We start from the raw sequence: 17,481 nt of genomic DNA on the forward strand, positions 1-17,481 counted from the left end.
CACGCCCTCTTAGACCTCCTCCACCTGTGTTCCGTCTGTGCCCTAGTTCTAGTTTTAGTCACAGTCTCTCTCAGAGTGCGAGTCCCAGCCTTCTTCGTAGCCCATGCTCTAGTCCTACTCGTAGACCGACTTGTAGACTGAGTCGTAGTCCAAGTCCTGGTCCGAGTTTCCGTTCTGATTCTAGTTGTAGTCCTAGTCTTTCTCGTAGTCGTCGTAGTCCTAGTTCCACTCGTAGACTGATCCGTAGTCCGAGTCCTGTTTCGAGTCCGGTCCCGAGTCTTGTTTCTTGCCTTTGTAATATTAGTACTGATTCCCCTCGTGGTCTTAGTCCGAACCCTAGTCCTTACCCAAGTTCTTGTCCGAGCCCCAGTGTTACTGTAAGTCCTAGTCTTTGTCCTAGTCCTTGCCCGAGCACCAGTTTGATTGTTAGTCCCAGTCCTTGCCCAAGCCCTAGTTTGACCGTTTGTCCTAGTTCTTGCCCAAGCCCTGGTATGACTGTAAGTCCTGGTCATTGCCCAAGCCCTTCTCAAAGCACTAGTGTGATTGTAAGTCCTGGTCCTCTCTCAAGTCCTTGCCCGAGTCCTAGTGTTTGTCTTATCACTCATCATAGCCCTAGTCCTGCTCACAGCCAGTCCCCTAGTTCTCCTCGGCAGACCCCTGTGCCTGCTCCTCGGCTGAAGCCGACTCCTGCTCCTCGGCTGAAGCCGACTCCTGCTCCTCGGCTGAAGCCGACTCCTGCTCCTCGGCTGAAGCCGACACCTGCTCCTCGGCTGAAGCCGACACCTGCTCCTCGGCTGAAGCCGACACCTGCTCCTCGGCTGAAGCCGACACCTGCTCCTCGGCTGAAGCCGACACCTGCTCCTCGGCTGAAGCCGACACCTGCTCCTCGGCTGAAGCCGACACCTGCTCCTCGGCTGAAGCCGACACCTGCTCCTCGGCTGAAGCCGACACCTGCTCCTCGGCTGAAGCCGACACCTGCTCCTCGGCTGAAGCCGACACCTGCTCCTCGGCTGAAGCCGACACCTGCTCCCAGTCTGGTTCTCACACCAGCACATGACTCTGACCTGGTTTCCACGCCAGAATTAGACTCTGACCTGGTTTCCACGCCAGAATTAGACTCTGACCTGGTTTCCACGCCAGAATTAGACTCTGACCTGGTTTCCACGCCAGAATTAGACTCTGACCTGGTTTCCACGCCAGAATTAGACTCTGACCTGGTTTTCACGCCAGAATTAGACTCTGACCTGGTTTTCACGCCAGAATTAGACTCTGACCTGGTTTTCACGCCAGAATTAGACTCTGACCTGGTTTTCACGCCAGAATTAGACTCTGACCTGGTTTTCACGCCAGAATTAGACTCTGACCTGGTTTTCACGCCAGAATTAGACTCTGACCTGGTTTTCACGCCCGAATTAGACTCTGGCCTTGTTTTCACGCCAGAATTAGACTCTCGCCTGGTTTTCACACCAGAAAATGTTTCTAGCCTTGTTCTCACGCCAGAAAATGTTTCTAGCCTTGTTCTCACGCCAGCACAAACTCCAAGGCTGGAGCCCACTCCGGTACCAGCACCACGACAGGTACCGGTGCCAGCTCCGTGCCGCCAAGCACCGGTGCCAGCTCCGCGCCGCCAAGCACCGCCGACGACGGGGCTGGAGCCCACACCAGCGCCGACGACGGGGCTGGAGCCCACACCAGCGCCGACGACGGGGCTGGAACCCACACCAGCGCCGACGACGGGGCTGGAACCCACACCAGCACCACCGACGACTCCTGCGGCTCCCAGGCCGCCTCCGACGACTCCTGCGGCTCCCAGGCCGCCTCCGACGACTCCTGCGGCTCCCAGGCCGCCTCCGACGACTCCTGCGGCTCCCAGGCCGCCTCCGACGACTCCTGCGGCTCCCAGGCCGCCTCCGACGACTCCTGCGGCTCCCAGGCCGCCTCCGACGCCTTCTTCGGCTGCAGCACCCGCATCATCCTCGCCAGCTGCACTCGGGTCTGCTTTGGCTGCAGTCCCCGCACCCTCGTCTGCTGCTTCCAAGCCTGCTGGGATTTCGGTGCTGAGGCGTCGTCCACCACGTCGACCACGGGCGTGGCCTCTGCGAGGTCATCCTCCTCGCCAGATACTCCCTCCTCCATGTCGGCCACGGATGTGGCCGTGCCCGGGTCGTCCGCCTCGCCGGGCACCTCATCCTGCGAGGCGGCCACTAATGTGGCCTTTTCGAGGTCGCCCGCCAAAACTTTTTCGGCAGCAGCGTTCCACCCGCCGCCGCCACATGATGTGTCCTCGGTGGATTCGGGGACATGCGATCTGGCGACCCTCCACCGTGGACTCCCTCCGCCCTCCCTTCGTTTGTGAACTTTCTGGTTTTGGGGAGGGGGTTCAAGTTTTTGTTTGTTTTTTAAGACATCTGGTATCTGTCTTTTGTTGGGGGGGAATACTGTTGCGATCTGCTGCTCAGATCTTCACGTGTTTGTTTTTTCATTCTCTGTCTGACCCGTTTATTTCCTGTTTTTATCCATCACTATGGTTACACATCAGTCCACCTGCTAGTCTCGCCCCGCACACCTGCTAATAATTATCACCCTCCTATTTAAGCTCACCTTTTCTGTTCACTCATTCTCGGATCCTAATTTGCCCACGCGCATCAGTGACGACTCTCATCATTCGTATGTATTTTCTCGCTAGCTCTCACGCCAAGCCACTTTATTGTCTAGCTTTCATGCTAAATGTTTTGTTTACTTTTTCTCTTTACACCAGTATTTTTGTTCATAGACTTTTGTTATTAAATAAATACCTTATATCTTACCTTTGCTGTGTTCTGCTTCGACGCATCCACGGGAAAACTACACCGGCATTACCATGCCGAAGAAGAGTCTTCACACAGATGAGACTTTGCTTCACCTTCAATCAACAGTGAAAAGGCTGATCTTTGTGCACAAGCAGGTTTTCCAACAAGACAACAATATTAAACACACATAAATAAACTGCTTTTAAAGGGTTTCAGGCAGGTTTCTGGAATGTCCGTTCCAGAGACTCAACCTTAACCTGCTAAACATTTGAGAACAATGCTTTGAACTGGCTCTGTGCCAAGAGATCAATACATTTCAATCAAATCTACCAGTATTTCCAAGAACGGGGTCAAAAATGCAACTAGAGTTTTACCGAAAGCGTTTTGCTTAATTTTTAATGTATTTTTACGTGTTTTGAAGAAACCCTGAATTGTTCCGTCGTAAGAACATCAGACTTTCATTCTGAGTTTCCGTGATTCAAGTCACTGTTCTGCGGACCAAAAATAGGCTCTGAGATCACCCTGCAAAAGTCTCCTTCTTGCCCTCAAAAGTCAGTATAATAGGTCTAGTACTGTTTTCAATAATGATAAATGAAGGGGAGACCTGTGGAATGAATGTCGAGTGGGTCTAGAATATTATTGTGAAGGTCCAGTCCATAGTGGATCTAACATAATAGTGAGAGTCCAGTCCATAGTGGGGCCAGCAGGAGACCATCCCGAGCGGAGACAGGTCAGCAGCGCAGAGATGTCCCCAACCGATGCACAGGCGAGAGGTCCACTACGGGTCCCGACTCTGGACAGCCAGCACTTCATCTATGACCACCGGACCTGTGCCCACCACCTCCCCCCCAGCTACGGCAGCACCCCCCTTCACCACCTCTACGCAGACATTTGTCATCTCTGCGGACCAGGTCAGAGGCCAACTGAAGAAGCTACAGCCAAGGAAAGCAGCACGCCCAGAAAAGGTGTTCCTTGACTCCTGAAGACCTTTGCTGCACAACTGGATGAACCACTCCAGCGGATCTTCAACCTCAGCCTGCAGCTGAGGAGAGTGCCCACCCTCTGGAAGACTTCGTGCATCGTTACAGTTCCCAAAAAGAACTGCCCCAGTGAGCTGAATGACTACAGACCAGTGGCACTCACCTCTCATATAATGAAAACAATGGAGCAGCAAATTCTCAGGCTCCTCAGACCACAGGTGGAACATGCCCAGGACAGCCTGCAGTTTGCGTACCAGGCAGGCGTTGGTGTGGAGGATGCTATCCTTTACCTGCTGCACCGAGCCCACTCACACCTGGATAAGGGGAATGGCACTGTGAAGATCCTGTTCAGGGACTTCCCGAGTGCCTTTAATACTATCCAGCTTCACCTTCTCCAGGACAAGCTGGACAGAATGCGAGTGGACTCCTGCCTGGTTGCCTGGATTTCAAACTACCTCACCGATAGGACACAGTATGTCAGACTGAAGGACATCACGGCCGACACTGTGATCAACAGCACCGGAGCACCCCTCTTCTCTTCACCCTGTACACGGCTGACTTCTGCTACAACTCAGAGCTGTGTCACATCCAGAAGTACGCGGATGACACAGCCATTGTCGGGTGCATCAGGGACGGCAGAGAGGAGGAGTTTCGGAGCCTGGTGAGGGACATTGCTGGCTGGTTCCACAGGAACCTCTTGCAGCTCAATCCGTCAAAGACCAAGGAGCTGGTCATTGACTTTGGGAGGTCGAGTCCAAGGTCACAACCTAATGGGATCGAGGGAGTCGAGGTTCATACCGTGGACTCACTCAAGTACCTCAGGGTTGGGTGGACAATAAGCTAGACTGAACTGTTAACACGGACCACTTGTACAGGAAAGGACAGAGCAGGCTGTACAGCAGGCGGCATAGCTCGGTTGGTAGAGCGGCCGTGCCAGCAACTTGAGGGTTGCAGGTTCAATCCCAGCTTCTGCTGTCTTAGTCACTGCCGTTGTGTCCTTGGGCACGACACTTTACCCACCTGCTCCCAGTGCCACCCACACTGGTTTAAAAATGTAACTTAGATATTGGGTTTCACTATGTAAAAGCGCTTTGAGTCACTAGAGAAAAGCGCTATATAAATATAATTCACTTCACTTCACTACTCCTTCAACGTCTGTAAAAACTCTAGTGGATGTACTACCAGTCTGTGGTTGCCAGTTTTGCGTTTTTCAGTAGTGTGCTGGGGGTGGCAGTACATCTAAGAAGGACAGCTCCAGACTGGAGAAACTGATCAGGCGGGCCGGTTCTATGATGGGAATAAAACTAGTGAGCATTCTGGATGATGCCAGTCACCTTCTGCATAGCGTTATCAGTTGCCAGGGGAACCTGTTCAGTGCTAGACTGCTTTATCCCAAGTGCAGGACTAATAGACTCAAAAACTCCTTTGTCCCACACGCTATTAGAGGGAATAAGCGGTAGAAAATGGATGGATGGATGGAACTCCTCTCTGGGGAGGGGGCGGGGGGTACTAGAATGACAGGGGATGCAAAACAATAACAGTGCAAGACATTTTCATAACATGGTCACTACTGCCTAGTTTCTCTTGTTATATTCTTATTTTACTGTTATATTTTTATTCCAATCGTTGCTTTTTATTTTTATTCTTATGGTAATATTTTTCAATTTTGTTTCCATTTATAACCGTATTATTTACTTTTTCAATTGAGCTCAACTCTGTACACTGCTGCTGGAACTATTATTTAGTACTATCTATCTTCTATCTATCTATCTATCTATCTATCTATCTATCTATCCATCTATCCATCTATCTACCTATCTATCTCTCTATCTATCTATCCATCTAACTATCTATCCATCCATCCATCCATCAATCCACACACATATATATATATATATATATATATATATATATATATATATATATATATATATATATATATATATATATATATATATATATATATATACATATATATATATGTATATATATTAGGAGTGTGGGAAAAATCGATTCGAATACGAATCAAATTGAATACGTTGTGCTATTCAGAGTCAATGCTCATTTTTAAAAAATCGATTTTTTTATTTTTATTTAAATTTTTTAAATTTTTATTTTTTTATCAATCCAACAAACCACTACACGGCAATGCCATAACAATGGAATCCAATTGCAAAACCAAACCTGATCCAGTAACACTCAGAACTGCAATAAACAGAGGCATTGAAAGGAGACACAAACGCGACACAGAACAAACCAAAAATAGTGGAAAAAAAATGAATATTATCAACAACAGTATCAATATTAGTTATAATTTCAGCATAGCAGTGATTAAAAATCCCTCACTGACATTATAATTAGACATTTATAAAAATTTAACAAAAGAACAAAGTGGCTTACACTTGCATCGCATCTCACAAGCTTGACAACACACTGGGTCCAATATTTTCACAAAGATAAAATAAGTCATCTTTTTGGTTCGTTGATTAGTTAAAAACAAATTTACATTATTGCAGTCAGTTGATAAAACATTGTCCTTTACAATTATAAAAGCTTGTTTTAAAAAAAAATCTACTACTCTGCTAGCATGTCAGCAGACTGGGGTGGATCCTGCTGGAATCCTTTGTATTGAATGAATACAGAATTGTTTTGAATCGGAAAAATATCGTTTTTGACTCAAGAATCACGTTGAATCGAAAAAAATCGATATATAACCGAATCACGACCCCAAGAATCGATATTGAATCGAATCGTGGGACACCCAAAGATTCACCGCCCTGATATATATATATATATATATATATATATATATATAGGCACCAGCGCCCCCCGCGACCCCAAAGGGGATACGCGGTAGAAAATGGATGGATATACATATATATATATATATATATATATATATATATATATATATATATATATATATATATATATATATATATATATATATATATATATATATATATATATATATACATATATGTATATATATATATACATATATGTATATATATATACATATATGTATATATATATATATATACATATATATATACATATTTATATGTATATATATATATATATACATATATATATATACATATATATATACATATATATATATATGTGTGTGTGTGTGTGTGTGTGTGTGTGTGTGTGTATTTATATATATCTACCTACATATAGTAGGACAGGATATTCAGCTGGGAACGTGTTAAACAATAAATAAAAAGACATAAGACCATTAGCCACAACACAATCAGACTTATTTGAATACCACACAAATTAATCCCTCATAACACATATTACCCCGCCAATACGATACCAACACAACACACTCAACCACACAGTCTGAAGTGCAGTTCACCTCAGAAAGTTTACACTGGAAATATACCCAAAGTTACATAGGAGACATGCACGTAGCGACATGCACATACGAGCACGTAATAAAACATTGAAAGCCGCAGCTTACTTGCGGTACCGTGCTTCCTACTCAAGTCCCCCTGATAATTGTGTCTTTTAGTCCCACTTCTCCACAGGCCAAAGGTAAATCCACAAAAAAGTTCCAAAATGAGACTATGATCAAGTAGTGGCCCAGCAGCAAAACCATCCGGGCGCGGCCACCGCTGCTGCTCACTGCTCCCCTCACCTCCCAGGGGGTGAACAAGAGGATGGGTCAAATGCAGAGGACACATTTCCCGTGTGTGTGTGACAATCATTAGTACTTTAACTTTTTTGAACAGGTGGTCCAGGTGGCGTCTGACGTCAGTTTCCGCCCCCTCCGATAGCACACCATGCCTTTTATATTGAAGATACTGCTTCAAAAAACGTTGTTGTAGAGAAAAAAGTGCTTATTTGTTGAACTTGTGAAAACACTTAGAATGTTTTTAACTGATAGTACTTTAGTTCTAGTCATACTCATTTAGTCGACATATAACTTAGTGTTGTGAGTTTTTCCTTGACCTTATGTGGGCTCTGAACCGAGGATGTCGTTGTGGCTTGAGCAGCCCTTTAGACACTTGTGATTTAGGGCTCGATGAATAAACATTGATTGATTGATTGATCTTAATGGAATGATAAGTGTTACCTGTAGATGGCAGTCACACCGAAGATATACTTGTGGAGTGCAAGATGACAACAGTAGTAGAAGTGTGTGCCTCGACAAGTTGTTGTTAAATAAATGTGCGAGCAAGACAAACTTTTGATGTTTTATTGAGAACATGGAACATAACAAAGGACATAAGGAAATGTGTTTTAAAATTATTTTGTGTTACCAAAGCCCCGTCTGACAACTGATTAAAGACTTGTGCTTGAAAAACACAGATTTTTAACATTGAAAAACACAATAACTGTTTTTTTTGTGCCTTTAAAACAGGCAGGTTGCCATTTTGGAAGACAGATTGTTAATTGTATTCAACAAATCACATGAGAGTGTTTTTCCATGACAAATACGTACTTGTCCTTTACAGAGGACACCAATGCTTTGCTGGAAGTCTGACCAGGCAGGTTGTGACGTGTTGTTCAATTTTTAATAAAAGTACACAATGTTACATATTAATACATGTACTTGACTGACAAAGGCACTAAAGTAAAATATCTAATCTATAAATGTAGAAACATATTAACCAGATTGTTACACAAACAACAATGTCACACATGTTCTATGTGCTGATGTTGTTAGGAAGTCAAAATTAAAATGTTGCCAATTTATTTCAAATCCTGCAGTTTCATTTGCTGCTGCTGTTCTCACCAGCACACTTGTGTTTCTTACACTGGTACTTATAAGAGAATTTTTCACCACACACCCTGCAACTCAACACTTTCTCTCCTGTGTGTCTTCTCATGTGTACTACAAGGCTTGATCGGTCACAAAAGCTTCTGTTGCAGATTGAACAGGAATGTGATTTTTCACCAGTGTGTGTTCTCTTGTGTCTTTTCAAATGTTGAATTTGTGTGAAACCTTTACCACAGATTGAACAGGAAAAAGGTTTTTCACCAGTGTGTGTTCTCATGTGTACTTTCAAATGTTGACTTTGTACAAAATATTTACTACAGATTGAACAGGAATGTGATTTTTCACCAGTGTGTGTTCTCTTGTGTCTTTTCAAATGTTCCATTTGTGTAAAAGCTTTACCACAGATTGAACAGGAAAAAGGTTTTTCACCAGTGTGTGTTGTCATGTGCACTTTCAAATTGTGACTTACAACAAAACGTTTACCACACATTGAACAGATAAAAGGCTTTTCATCAGTGTGTGTTCTCATGTGTGATGTCAAATTGTGACTTTCTACAAAACCTTTACCACATATTGAACAGATAAAAGGTTTTTCACCAGTGTGTGTTCCAGTGTGTACTTTCAAATGTTGACTTTGTGTAAAACCTTTGCCACAAGTTGAGCAGGAAAAAGGTTTTTCTCCAGTGTGTGTTCTCATGTGTCTTTTCAGATGCCAATTGTGTTTAAAGGTTTTGTCACAGTGAGAACATGTGAAGTGAGTGTTGTCAGTGTGACATGTCTTATCATCTTTAGAGTCTTCATCATCAGTGTCAGGAGAGTGTGACGTTGTGTCCTCACTATCTGATAGTGGAGCTAAGAGCTTGTCTGCTTGTGATCCTCCACAGTGGTCTCCATCAGCTTCTGTTGTCATGTGTTGTGTTGAGCTGCTGCTTGGAGGCTCCGCCCCTCCCCTCTCCTCACTTTCACCTTTGACCTCATCATCTTCACTCTTCACAGGGTCACCAGTTACTGGGAACTCCTCCAACCATTTAGGCTGACTGATGCGGTGTTCCTCCTCTTCCTTTTTAATGTATGGCGGCTCTTTGTCCCCCGCTTCCTCTTTAAAGTAGGGGGTCAGTGATCCACCCTCTTCCTTTTTAATGTGAGGGGCCAGCGGGTTCTCTTGCCCTTTACAGTGAGGGGTCAGTGGGTCCCCTTCTTCATTTTTGATGTGTAAGATCAGTGGGTCCTCCGCTTGCCCTTTAATGTGAAGGGTCAGTTTAACATTATGGGTCTGTGGCGTCTTGTATTCCTCTTTAATGTGGGGGGACTGTGGCTCCTCTCCTCCCTCTTTAATGTGTTGGGAATGTGGGATCTCTTTTTCCTCATGTATGCGGGGGAATTGTGGTTCCTTCTCCTGCTCATGAGGAAGATGTTCTTCATCGAGGTCTGCGGGACAGGAGAAAACAAACATTCTTGAGAAAAGTCCAGCTTTGCTGAGTCACATGAGACATTGTCCTGCACCAACGTATGATCTCACAATCTCATCAGTTTCCCCTCACAGCAGTCAGGGTACTTCCAGCTGACACATGAAGAAGGCCTTCAAGGGAATGCCTTCCCATGCCAACGTCCAATCCACCTTTTTCATATAAAAACATCCTAAAATTAATTCCTGCAATCCTTAATGGTAGACACCATACGTGAAAGTGTGCTGTTCTCCCTCTGAATAAGTCATACACACACAGGAAATCATGTACCACATGCCAGCCTCCATGCAATAGTACTAGTGATGAGCTCCCCCTGCTGGTGGACAATAATTACTGTCATTTTCACATTCATCTTTAGAGACATGTATGCTCTAAAAAAGCATGAGCACAGTCAACATGTTGGCCAAAAAAGATGACATCTGTTTTGCTTTCATTTAGATAGTGTCGCCACAGTAAAACTGGGAAGAAGTAATCAGATTACTGACTACCCCTTCAAAAGATAACTTGTTTACCTTATTATTAATAATAGTAATGGATTAGATTAATTTACTGTGTTTCCAAGACATTCAAATTGCGTTACAGTGAGAACTGAGAAGGCATCATTCATGCAGTCCACACAATAAATCAGAATCAGAATCAGACATACATTTTTAATCCCCGAGGGTAAATTGAAATTTTCAGCACTATCGTAAGCTACATTTAATAATAATAATAATAATAATAATAATAATAATAATAAGTAGAAGAGGCAATTGTTCAAGGAATTGCGTGTGAATGCTCAAATGCTGAAATTGAACTGAAATGCTGACAGAATGTAGTATGAATGTAAGAATATTTTGAATGTTGGAATGGTTTAAATGTTGAAGAGTTGGAATTTCAAGGAAAACCGGAATTTGGTTTGGAACTTGGGAAAGTGTTAGTTTGAATGTCCAGGATGAGTGGAATGTGTTGATGTTGAAATGGTTTGAATAGGTTGGAAAATGTGGGGATGGTGCAACTTGGAAAAATGTCGCTGCGGTGGGTGTACGGATGTGTTGAAGGTACGTAGACACAGAAAACTCCCCCATAAGCATGTTTGTGTGATTGACAGAAAGTTTTAAAGTCAATGTCCGGAGGTATTAAAACATTAGTCAATCAATCAAACAAACGGTCAGTGAACTTTGCAGTCATGGATACACTGTGTGTTTATTTTCTCCGGCTGAGGCTCTCAAACTAAATACTAAAGGTCTTCTTTTGTACGTTTGGTCCGAAAGTGTAAAAAAGCGCTGCCTCGATACGGCAAAAATAAAGCGGGTCTGGGGGCCCAAACGTCGCCATTCTTTTGTGACTGTAGGCGTGTAGTACTTATGTGACATCATCACGTCACGTTCATGAAGAAGCTGAGCTTTTTTCATACACGACTCCCCTCAGCCGTCTCCACTCCAACACGCATGAGGAGCTAACTTGGCTAACATTAGCAGGTCTGGTGATGCACCGCACGTGACCTACGGTGGCCTAGGATGGACTAACAAGACAATTCTCACAAGATCACAACTCTTCTTCTCTGACCATCCCAAAGTAATAATCTAATCAATAATCACTGAACTCAACAAAAAAAACAAGGCATATTATTTCAACAATGACTTGGAATTGGCTAAAATAACAAAATCAGCTATTCAGGGAAATTGACATAAATGTAAGAGAAATGTTGTCATTCTTAGGAGAAACAACATTTGTGAGGGAAAATACTGCCTTGCCGGTAAGGTCTATTCAGGTGTACTGGAGAGGAGGCTACGCCAGATAGTCCAACCCCGGATTCAGGAGGAACAGCGGGGTTTTCGTCCTGGCCGTGGAACTTTGGGCCAGCTCTATACTCTCGGCAGGGTCCTTCAGGGTGCATGGGAGTTTGCCTAACCAGTCTACATGTGCTTTGTGGATTTGGAGAAGGCATTCGACCGTGTCCCTCGGGAGTCCTGTGGGGAGTGCTCAGAGAGCATGGGGTAACGGACTGTCTAATTGTGGCGGTCCGCTCCCTGTAAGATCAGTGTCAGACCTTGGTCCACATTGTGGGCAGTAAGTCGGACCCGTTTCCAGTGAGGGTTGGACTCCGCCAAGGCTGCCCTTTGTTACCGATTTTGTTCATAACTTTTATGGATATAATTTCTAGGCACAGTCAGAGGGTTGAGGGTATCTGGTTTGGTGGCTGCAGGATTAAGTCTCTGCTTTTTGCAGATGATGTGGTCCTGATGGCTTCATCTGGCCAAGATCTTCAGCTCTCACTGGATCGGTTTGCAGCAGAGTGTGAAGCGACTGGGATGGGAATCAGCACCTCCAAGTCAGAGTCCATGGTTCTCACCCGGAAAAGGGTGGAGTGCCCTCTCCGGGTTGGGGAGGAGTTCAAGTACCTCGGAGTCTTGTTAACAAGCGAGGGAAGAGGGTTTTGTGAGATCGACAGACAGATTGGTGCGGCGTCTTGAGTAATGCGGACGCTGTATTGAGCCGTTGTGATGACGAAGGAACTAACCTGGAAGGCAAAGCTCTCAATTTACTGTTCCATCTATGTTCCCATTCTCACTTATGGTCATGAGCTTTGGGTTAAAGACCGAAAGGACAAGATCACGGGTACAAGTGGCCGAAATTAGTTTCCTCCGCCGGGTGGCGGGGCTCTCCCTTAGACATAGAGTGAGAAGCTCTGTCATCCTGGAGGAGCTTAAAGTAAAGCCGTTGCTCCTCCACATGGAAAGGAGCCAGGTGAGGTGGTTCGGGCATCTGGTCAGGTTGCCACCTGAACACCTCCCTAGGGAGGAGTTTCTGGCACATACGACCGGTAGGAGGCCACGGGGAAGACCCAGGACATGTTGGGAAGACTATGTCTCCCGGCTGGCCTGGGAACGCCTTGGGATCCCCCGGGAGGAGTTGGACGAAGTGGCTGGAGAGAGGGAAGTCTGGGCTTCCCTGCTTAGGCTGCTGCCCCCATAACCCGGCCTCAGATAAGCGGAAGAAGGTGGATGGATGGAAAATAATGTGTTCTGGACTAGGGATGGCCCGATCCAGGTTTTTACACTTCCGATCCAATACCCATATTGCTTTTGCACTTCCGATCAGATACCGATACTGGCCTATCCAAGCATGTATTAGAGTTTAAAGTTATTTAGCTTACTTAGTTGTCAGATTCATGCTGAAAAGGATTTTAGTACTCTTGATAACAACTAGCCAGTTGAATTAGGTGAGTTTAAATAATGCACAATGGTTGGTATTCAAGGATAAACACATAATATCAAAAATTATACATGACAAACAGAAATGGCATCATTAAACAGTAAAAAAGTGAACAGTATAAAGTGCAAATAATGCTGTAAACATTATTAAACAAAGCAAAACACACAAACAACCTGAGTGGGATAAAATGTCTATAACTCATTATCAATATTTGCTTTTGAACAAGTGTAAACTTAAAAATATATATATATATATATATATAATATCTACACATATATATATATATATATATATATATATATATATATATATATATAAAATATCTACACACTCCCTTCAATTGTTTGCCCCAGTCGGGGGCTGGGGGGGGGGGCAAACAATTGAAGTCCAAGCATAATGGGGAGATTCTTTCTAACAAAGACGAGCATTTCAAGATGCTCAGGTGTCAGCCTGCTCCTGTGTTCATCTATGATGAGTGCTAAAAAGCCTCTCACTCTAAAGAGTCATTAAAATGTCTTACAACTTTACCACCATGCTTGACTTTATTGTGGCATGATTTGCACTCCACCTCTTCATCTTTTTTGTTTTGTAGGGTAAAATAATCGCACACAGCTGACATTTTTACCGTAACTTTTAATTCACACGGCCGTCTGAACGGTTAGAACGTAGACTTGTGGATGTTTTGAAGGTGTGCTGGAAAATGCGGAACGGAGTTTTTTTTTTTAAACTGGATCTGGATCAGCATTTTCCCACGCCTTGCCGATACGCATTTTTTGGCAAGTATCGGCAGCCGCACAACCCTATTCTGGACCACTCATTCATCCTTCAAACACGCGGTCATTCGAAATAGCGACTAAACTACGAAGCTAAAGCTGTCTAGGAAAACCCATACACCCGCAACACATCTCATCTGCTTGTGTTGTAGTGAACGACATCATCGATGTTGGAATAATGTACAAACCCGACAGCAGTCGCAACTGTCGCCTCCACACTTCAAGCTGAGAACAGCAACACACTTGCCCCTTCACAATAATAGGTCTGACTGCGCTAACAAAATAAAGGTTTGAAAAAAAAAAAGCACCTTACCCAAGAATAATGAACTTATTGATGCATTTACATAATTATTATGCTTTGACCCAAAGTACGGGTCAAAATTGTCCAAAAATTTATTGTACAAATAAATGTGAGCAATTCTGCATTTAGTTTAACTGGAAAGAAGATAAAATTTGCCTTGGTGTCCTTCTAACTTCCCTTGGTGCCCTAAAATATGAACCCTCTTTTAAGGTAACACTTGTCTTGACCTTAAAAAGTAAATCAATTGAGGCCTGTCGATGATGTGCCTTTTTCCCATCCGTCCATCCATGTTCTACCAGTTGTCCCTTTTGGACTCACAGGGGTGCGGAAGGCGAGGTACACCCTGGAAAATTCCATAAAACCTTTACAATATTTATTTAAATTGTATCCAAATTAAAAATGTATCCTCCAGTTTGTGGCTATTATAAAGCATATTTCCAGAGGATATGCATTCTTACAGGATGTTTTAGGGAGATAGCATTTTAAAAAATGACTTCTGGGTATATTATATTGATTAACTAATTCTTATTGGTGAGCAGAATAGAGGCGCTCCCACTGACTCCATTGTTAGAATTAGGATAGTCAAGATTTTTCTTTTGTTTGTTTAGGACTTAGAATGCATAAAAAATAAAAACATGTTATTGTCTTACATACGGATTGTGAATGATAGGCAAAATAAAAATAAAAACAGATCCCCTTTGATAATTTGTCTACATCCTGTGAACGAGCTGATGCTGTGCTGAATGTGAGAAAAAAATAAATGTTGGGAAAATGCAAATTTAAGCAAAAATTGCTGACAAACTTTTAAAAAAACCTGGTTAGATATTGTTGGCGGTTAGAATTAGCATTATTATGATAAATAATAAATGATAAATGGCTTGTACTTGTAAAGCGCTTTTCTACCTTCAAGGTACTCAAAGCGCGTTGACACTACTTCCACATTTACCCATTCACACACACATTCACACATGGATGGCGGGAGCTGCCATGCAAGGCGCTGCGCCAGCGCCCATCAGGAGCAAGGGTGAAGTGTCTTGCTCAGGACACAACGGATGTGACGAGGTTGGTACTAGGTGGGGATTGAACCAGGGACCCTCAGGTTGCGCACGCCACTATCCCACTATTTGGGTTTAGGTGGCCCCGTCATGGGCCCGCCCCCGGCCCAGCTCTGAATTGTTCCAACACTGACAGTTTATTGTACAACACACCTTCTTATACACAATATATTAAGCATAGTGCCATTAATCAAATATAAAGTTAGTAAAGATGTGAGAGTAAGAAATAAACAAACCTGTTCTGTGTAACACAACTTGATGTTTTTGATGTTGTCGCTCCTTCTCCTCTTTTGTTGGACAAAGTTCCTCGTCGTACTCTGCTATTGTTCTTTCGCACATTTTCACACAATCACAACACTATACACTCACACTTGATCTCTGCTTAGCGATGTGTTTTGATCACTTCAGCCTCTCTTTGTTAGCAGCTAACAAGCTACGCTAACTAGTAAGCAAACTAGCTCGAGAAGCATCAACGTTCGCTCAGACTAATATAACCGAATGCAAACAGTTATTAACGATGTTTACTCTATTTACTAGAGTCTAATAAAGGACATATATGTGTACATGGAGGCACAGATTAAGAACACTGAACTGTGACGACTGCGATAACGTCTTCACCGTCAAACGCCATCTTGCTTTATCCTCGCCGTGTTTGGTTCGCGCAGTGTTGTCAGATCTCGCGAGAGAAACAAGTAACCAGCGCTTTTCCAAATCTCGCGAGAGAAATAAGTAAAACCAGCGTTCCACCCCCGGTAAAACTATTTTATTAAATACTATTTACTTATTCTGAAAGAAAAAAAAAAGTGAACTTATATATATATAAATACATATATATATATATATATATATATATATATATATATATATATATATATATATATATATATATATATATATATATATATATATATATATATGTATATATATATATATATATTTTTTTTTCCAAGATGGCGCTGCTGTAGTGGCTGCTGTAGGCAGGAGCTCTGTGCTCTTGTGTCATCCTTTTGTGTTTCCTTCTTGTTTTCATCCATCCATCCATTTTCTACCGCTTATTCCCTTTCGGGGTCACGGGGGGCGCTGGTGCCTATCTCAGCTACAATCGGGCGGAAGGCATGTGTTATTATATTTTCTTGCCTTTTGATCCGGGACCCTTTGGGACTGTGTGACAAGGAGTGGCACTTTCGTGACCTCTGTGGTGCTTTTTTTTGTGGACTTCTGGATCTGCCTCCCGGGAGCCTTTTGGCCATGGAGACCAGCTGCTCGGTCTCTGCCACACCGGAGTCGCTTTGGAGGGACTGGAGGAGATGCGGATGAGGGGACAGGGCTGCGGAGCTAGCACTGAGCGCTGGGACGGAGAGGCTTCGCGGTGTCTCGACTGGGTGAGCAGGTGTCGGACACCTCAGTCACCTTGGACGTACCCTCGCTCATCCATGCGGACTGGAAACTGGCCGAGAGTGGAGTCGGCTGTCTTGGTTGCTTTGTTGGGTCTGCTCCTGTCTCTGGCCATGCTCCCTCCTCCCCAGCGGACAATGGTGTGAAACACAGCAGAGGCCACCACAGTGTATATGTTTATTTTACTTTTTATTCATAGCTGTATGTAGAAGTGTCTGGTTGTATCTGCTGCTTTAATCTCTTTAATGTCCTCTGTGTTCTTTGATGTTTGATGTTTCCCTCTTACACACATGTAAGAGGGATGTGTACTATGACTATGAGTCATTGTTTTTTTTTTTTTGTTTGTTTTTTTCCCCCTTGGCCTCAGTCTGCACCCCCACTCCAGGGCCCAGGCTAAGACCGATTTTTTATTTATTTTATTTTAATCTTTTATTCTTTTCTCCCACCCCCCGTTTACCTGTATGTCATCTTTTTTTGTAAGGGGCGCTGGAAGCCAGCAGACCCGTCAGCGATCCTGTTGTGTCCCCCTGTAATGTTTGTCTGATCTTGAATGGGATTGTGCTGAAAATTGTAATTTTCCTGAAGGAACTCTCCTGACGGAATAAATAAAGTACTATCTAATCTATCTAATATATATATATATATATATATATATATATATATATATATATATATATATATATATATATATACATATATATGTATATATATATATATATATATATATATATATATGTATGTATGTATGTATATATATATATATATATATATATATATATATATATATAT

The 17,481-nt window shown here is 43.4% G+C and overlaps 1 protein-coding gene across 2 annotated transcripts; it reads right to left on the reverse strand.

Annotated features, from left to right (window-relative positions):
- Window positions 1–7,965: 7,965 nt before the first annotated feature.
- Window positions 7,966–15,961, reverse strand: LOC133545424 (gastrula zinc finger protein XlCGF17.1-like). 2 transcript variants are annotated; one of them, XM_061891014.1, is made up of 3 exons: window positions 15,534–15,961; window positions 10,024–10,122; window positions 7,966–9,932 (listed from the first exon to the last, which is right to left on the reverse strand). In XM_061891014.1, exon 3 carries the CDS (start codon window positions 9,412–9,414, stop codon window positions 8,497–8,499), a length of 918 nt encoding a protein of 305 aa, XP_061746998.1. In that variant the 5' UTR covers window positions 9,415–9,932; window positions 10,024–10,122; window positions 15,534–15,961; the 3' UTR covers window positions 7,966–8,496. The 2 variants fall into 2 exon arrangements, with proteins under 2 accessions (XP_061746998.1, XP_061746997.1); XM_061891013.1 differs by lacking the exon at window positions 10,024–10,122 and having other exon boundaries at window positions 15,534–15,960.
- Window positions 15,962–17,481: the final 1,520 nt, after the last annotated feature.

The sequence above is a fragment of the Nerophis ophidion genome, linkage group LG28 (assembly GCF_033978795.1).
Source record: "Nerophis ophidion isolate RoL-2023_Sa linkage group LG28, RoL_Noph_v1.0, whole genome shotgun sequence".
Classification (NCBI taxonomy): domain Eukaryota; kingdom Metazoa; phylum Chordata; class Actinopteri; order Syngnathiformes; family Syngnathidae; genus Nerophis; species Nerophis ophidion.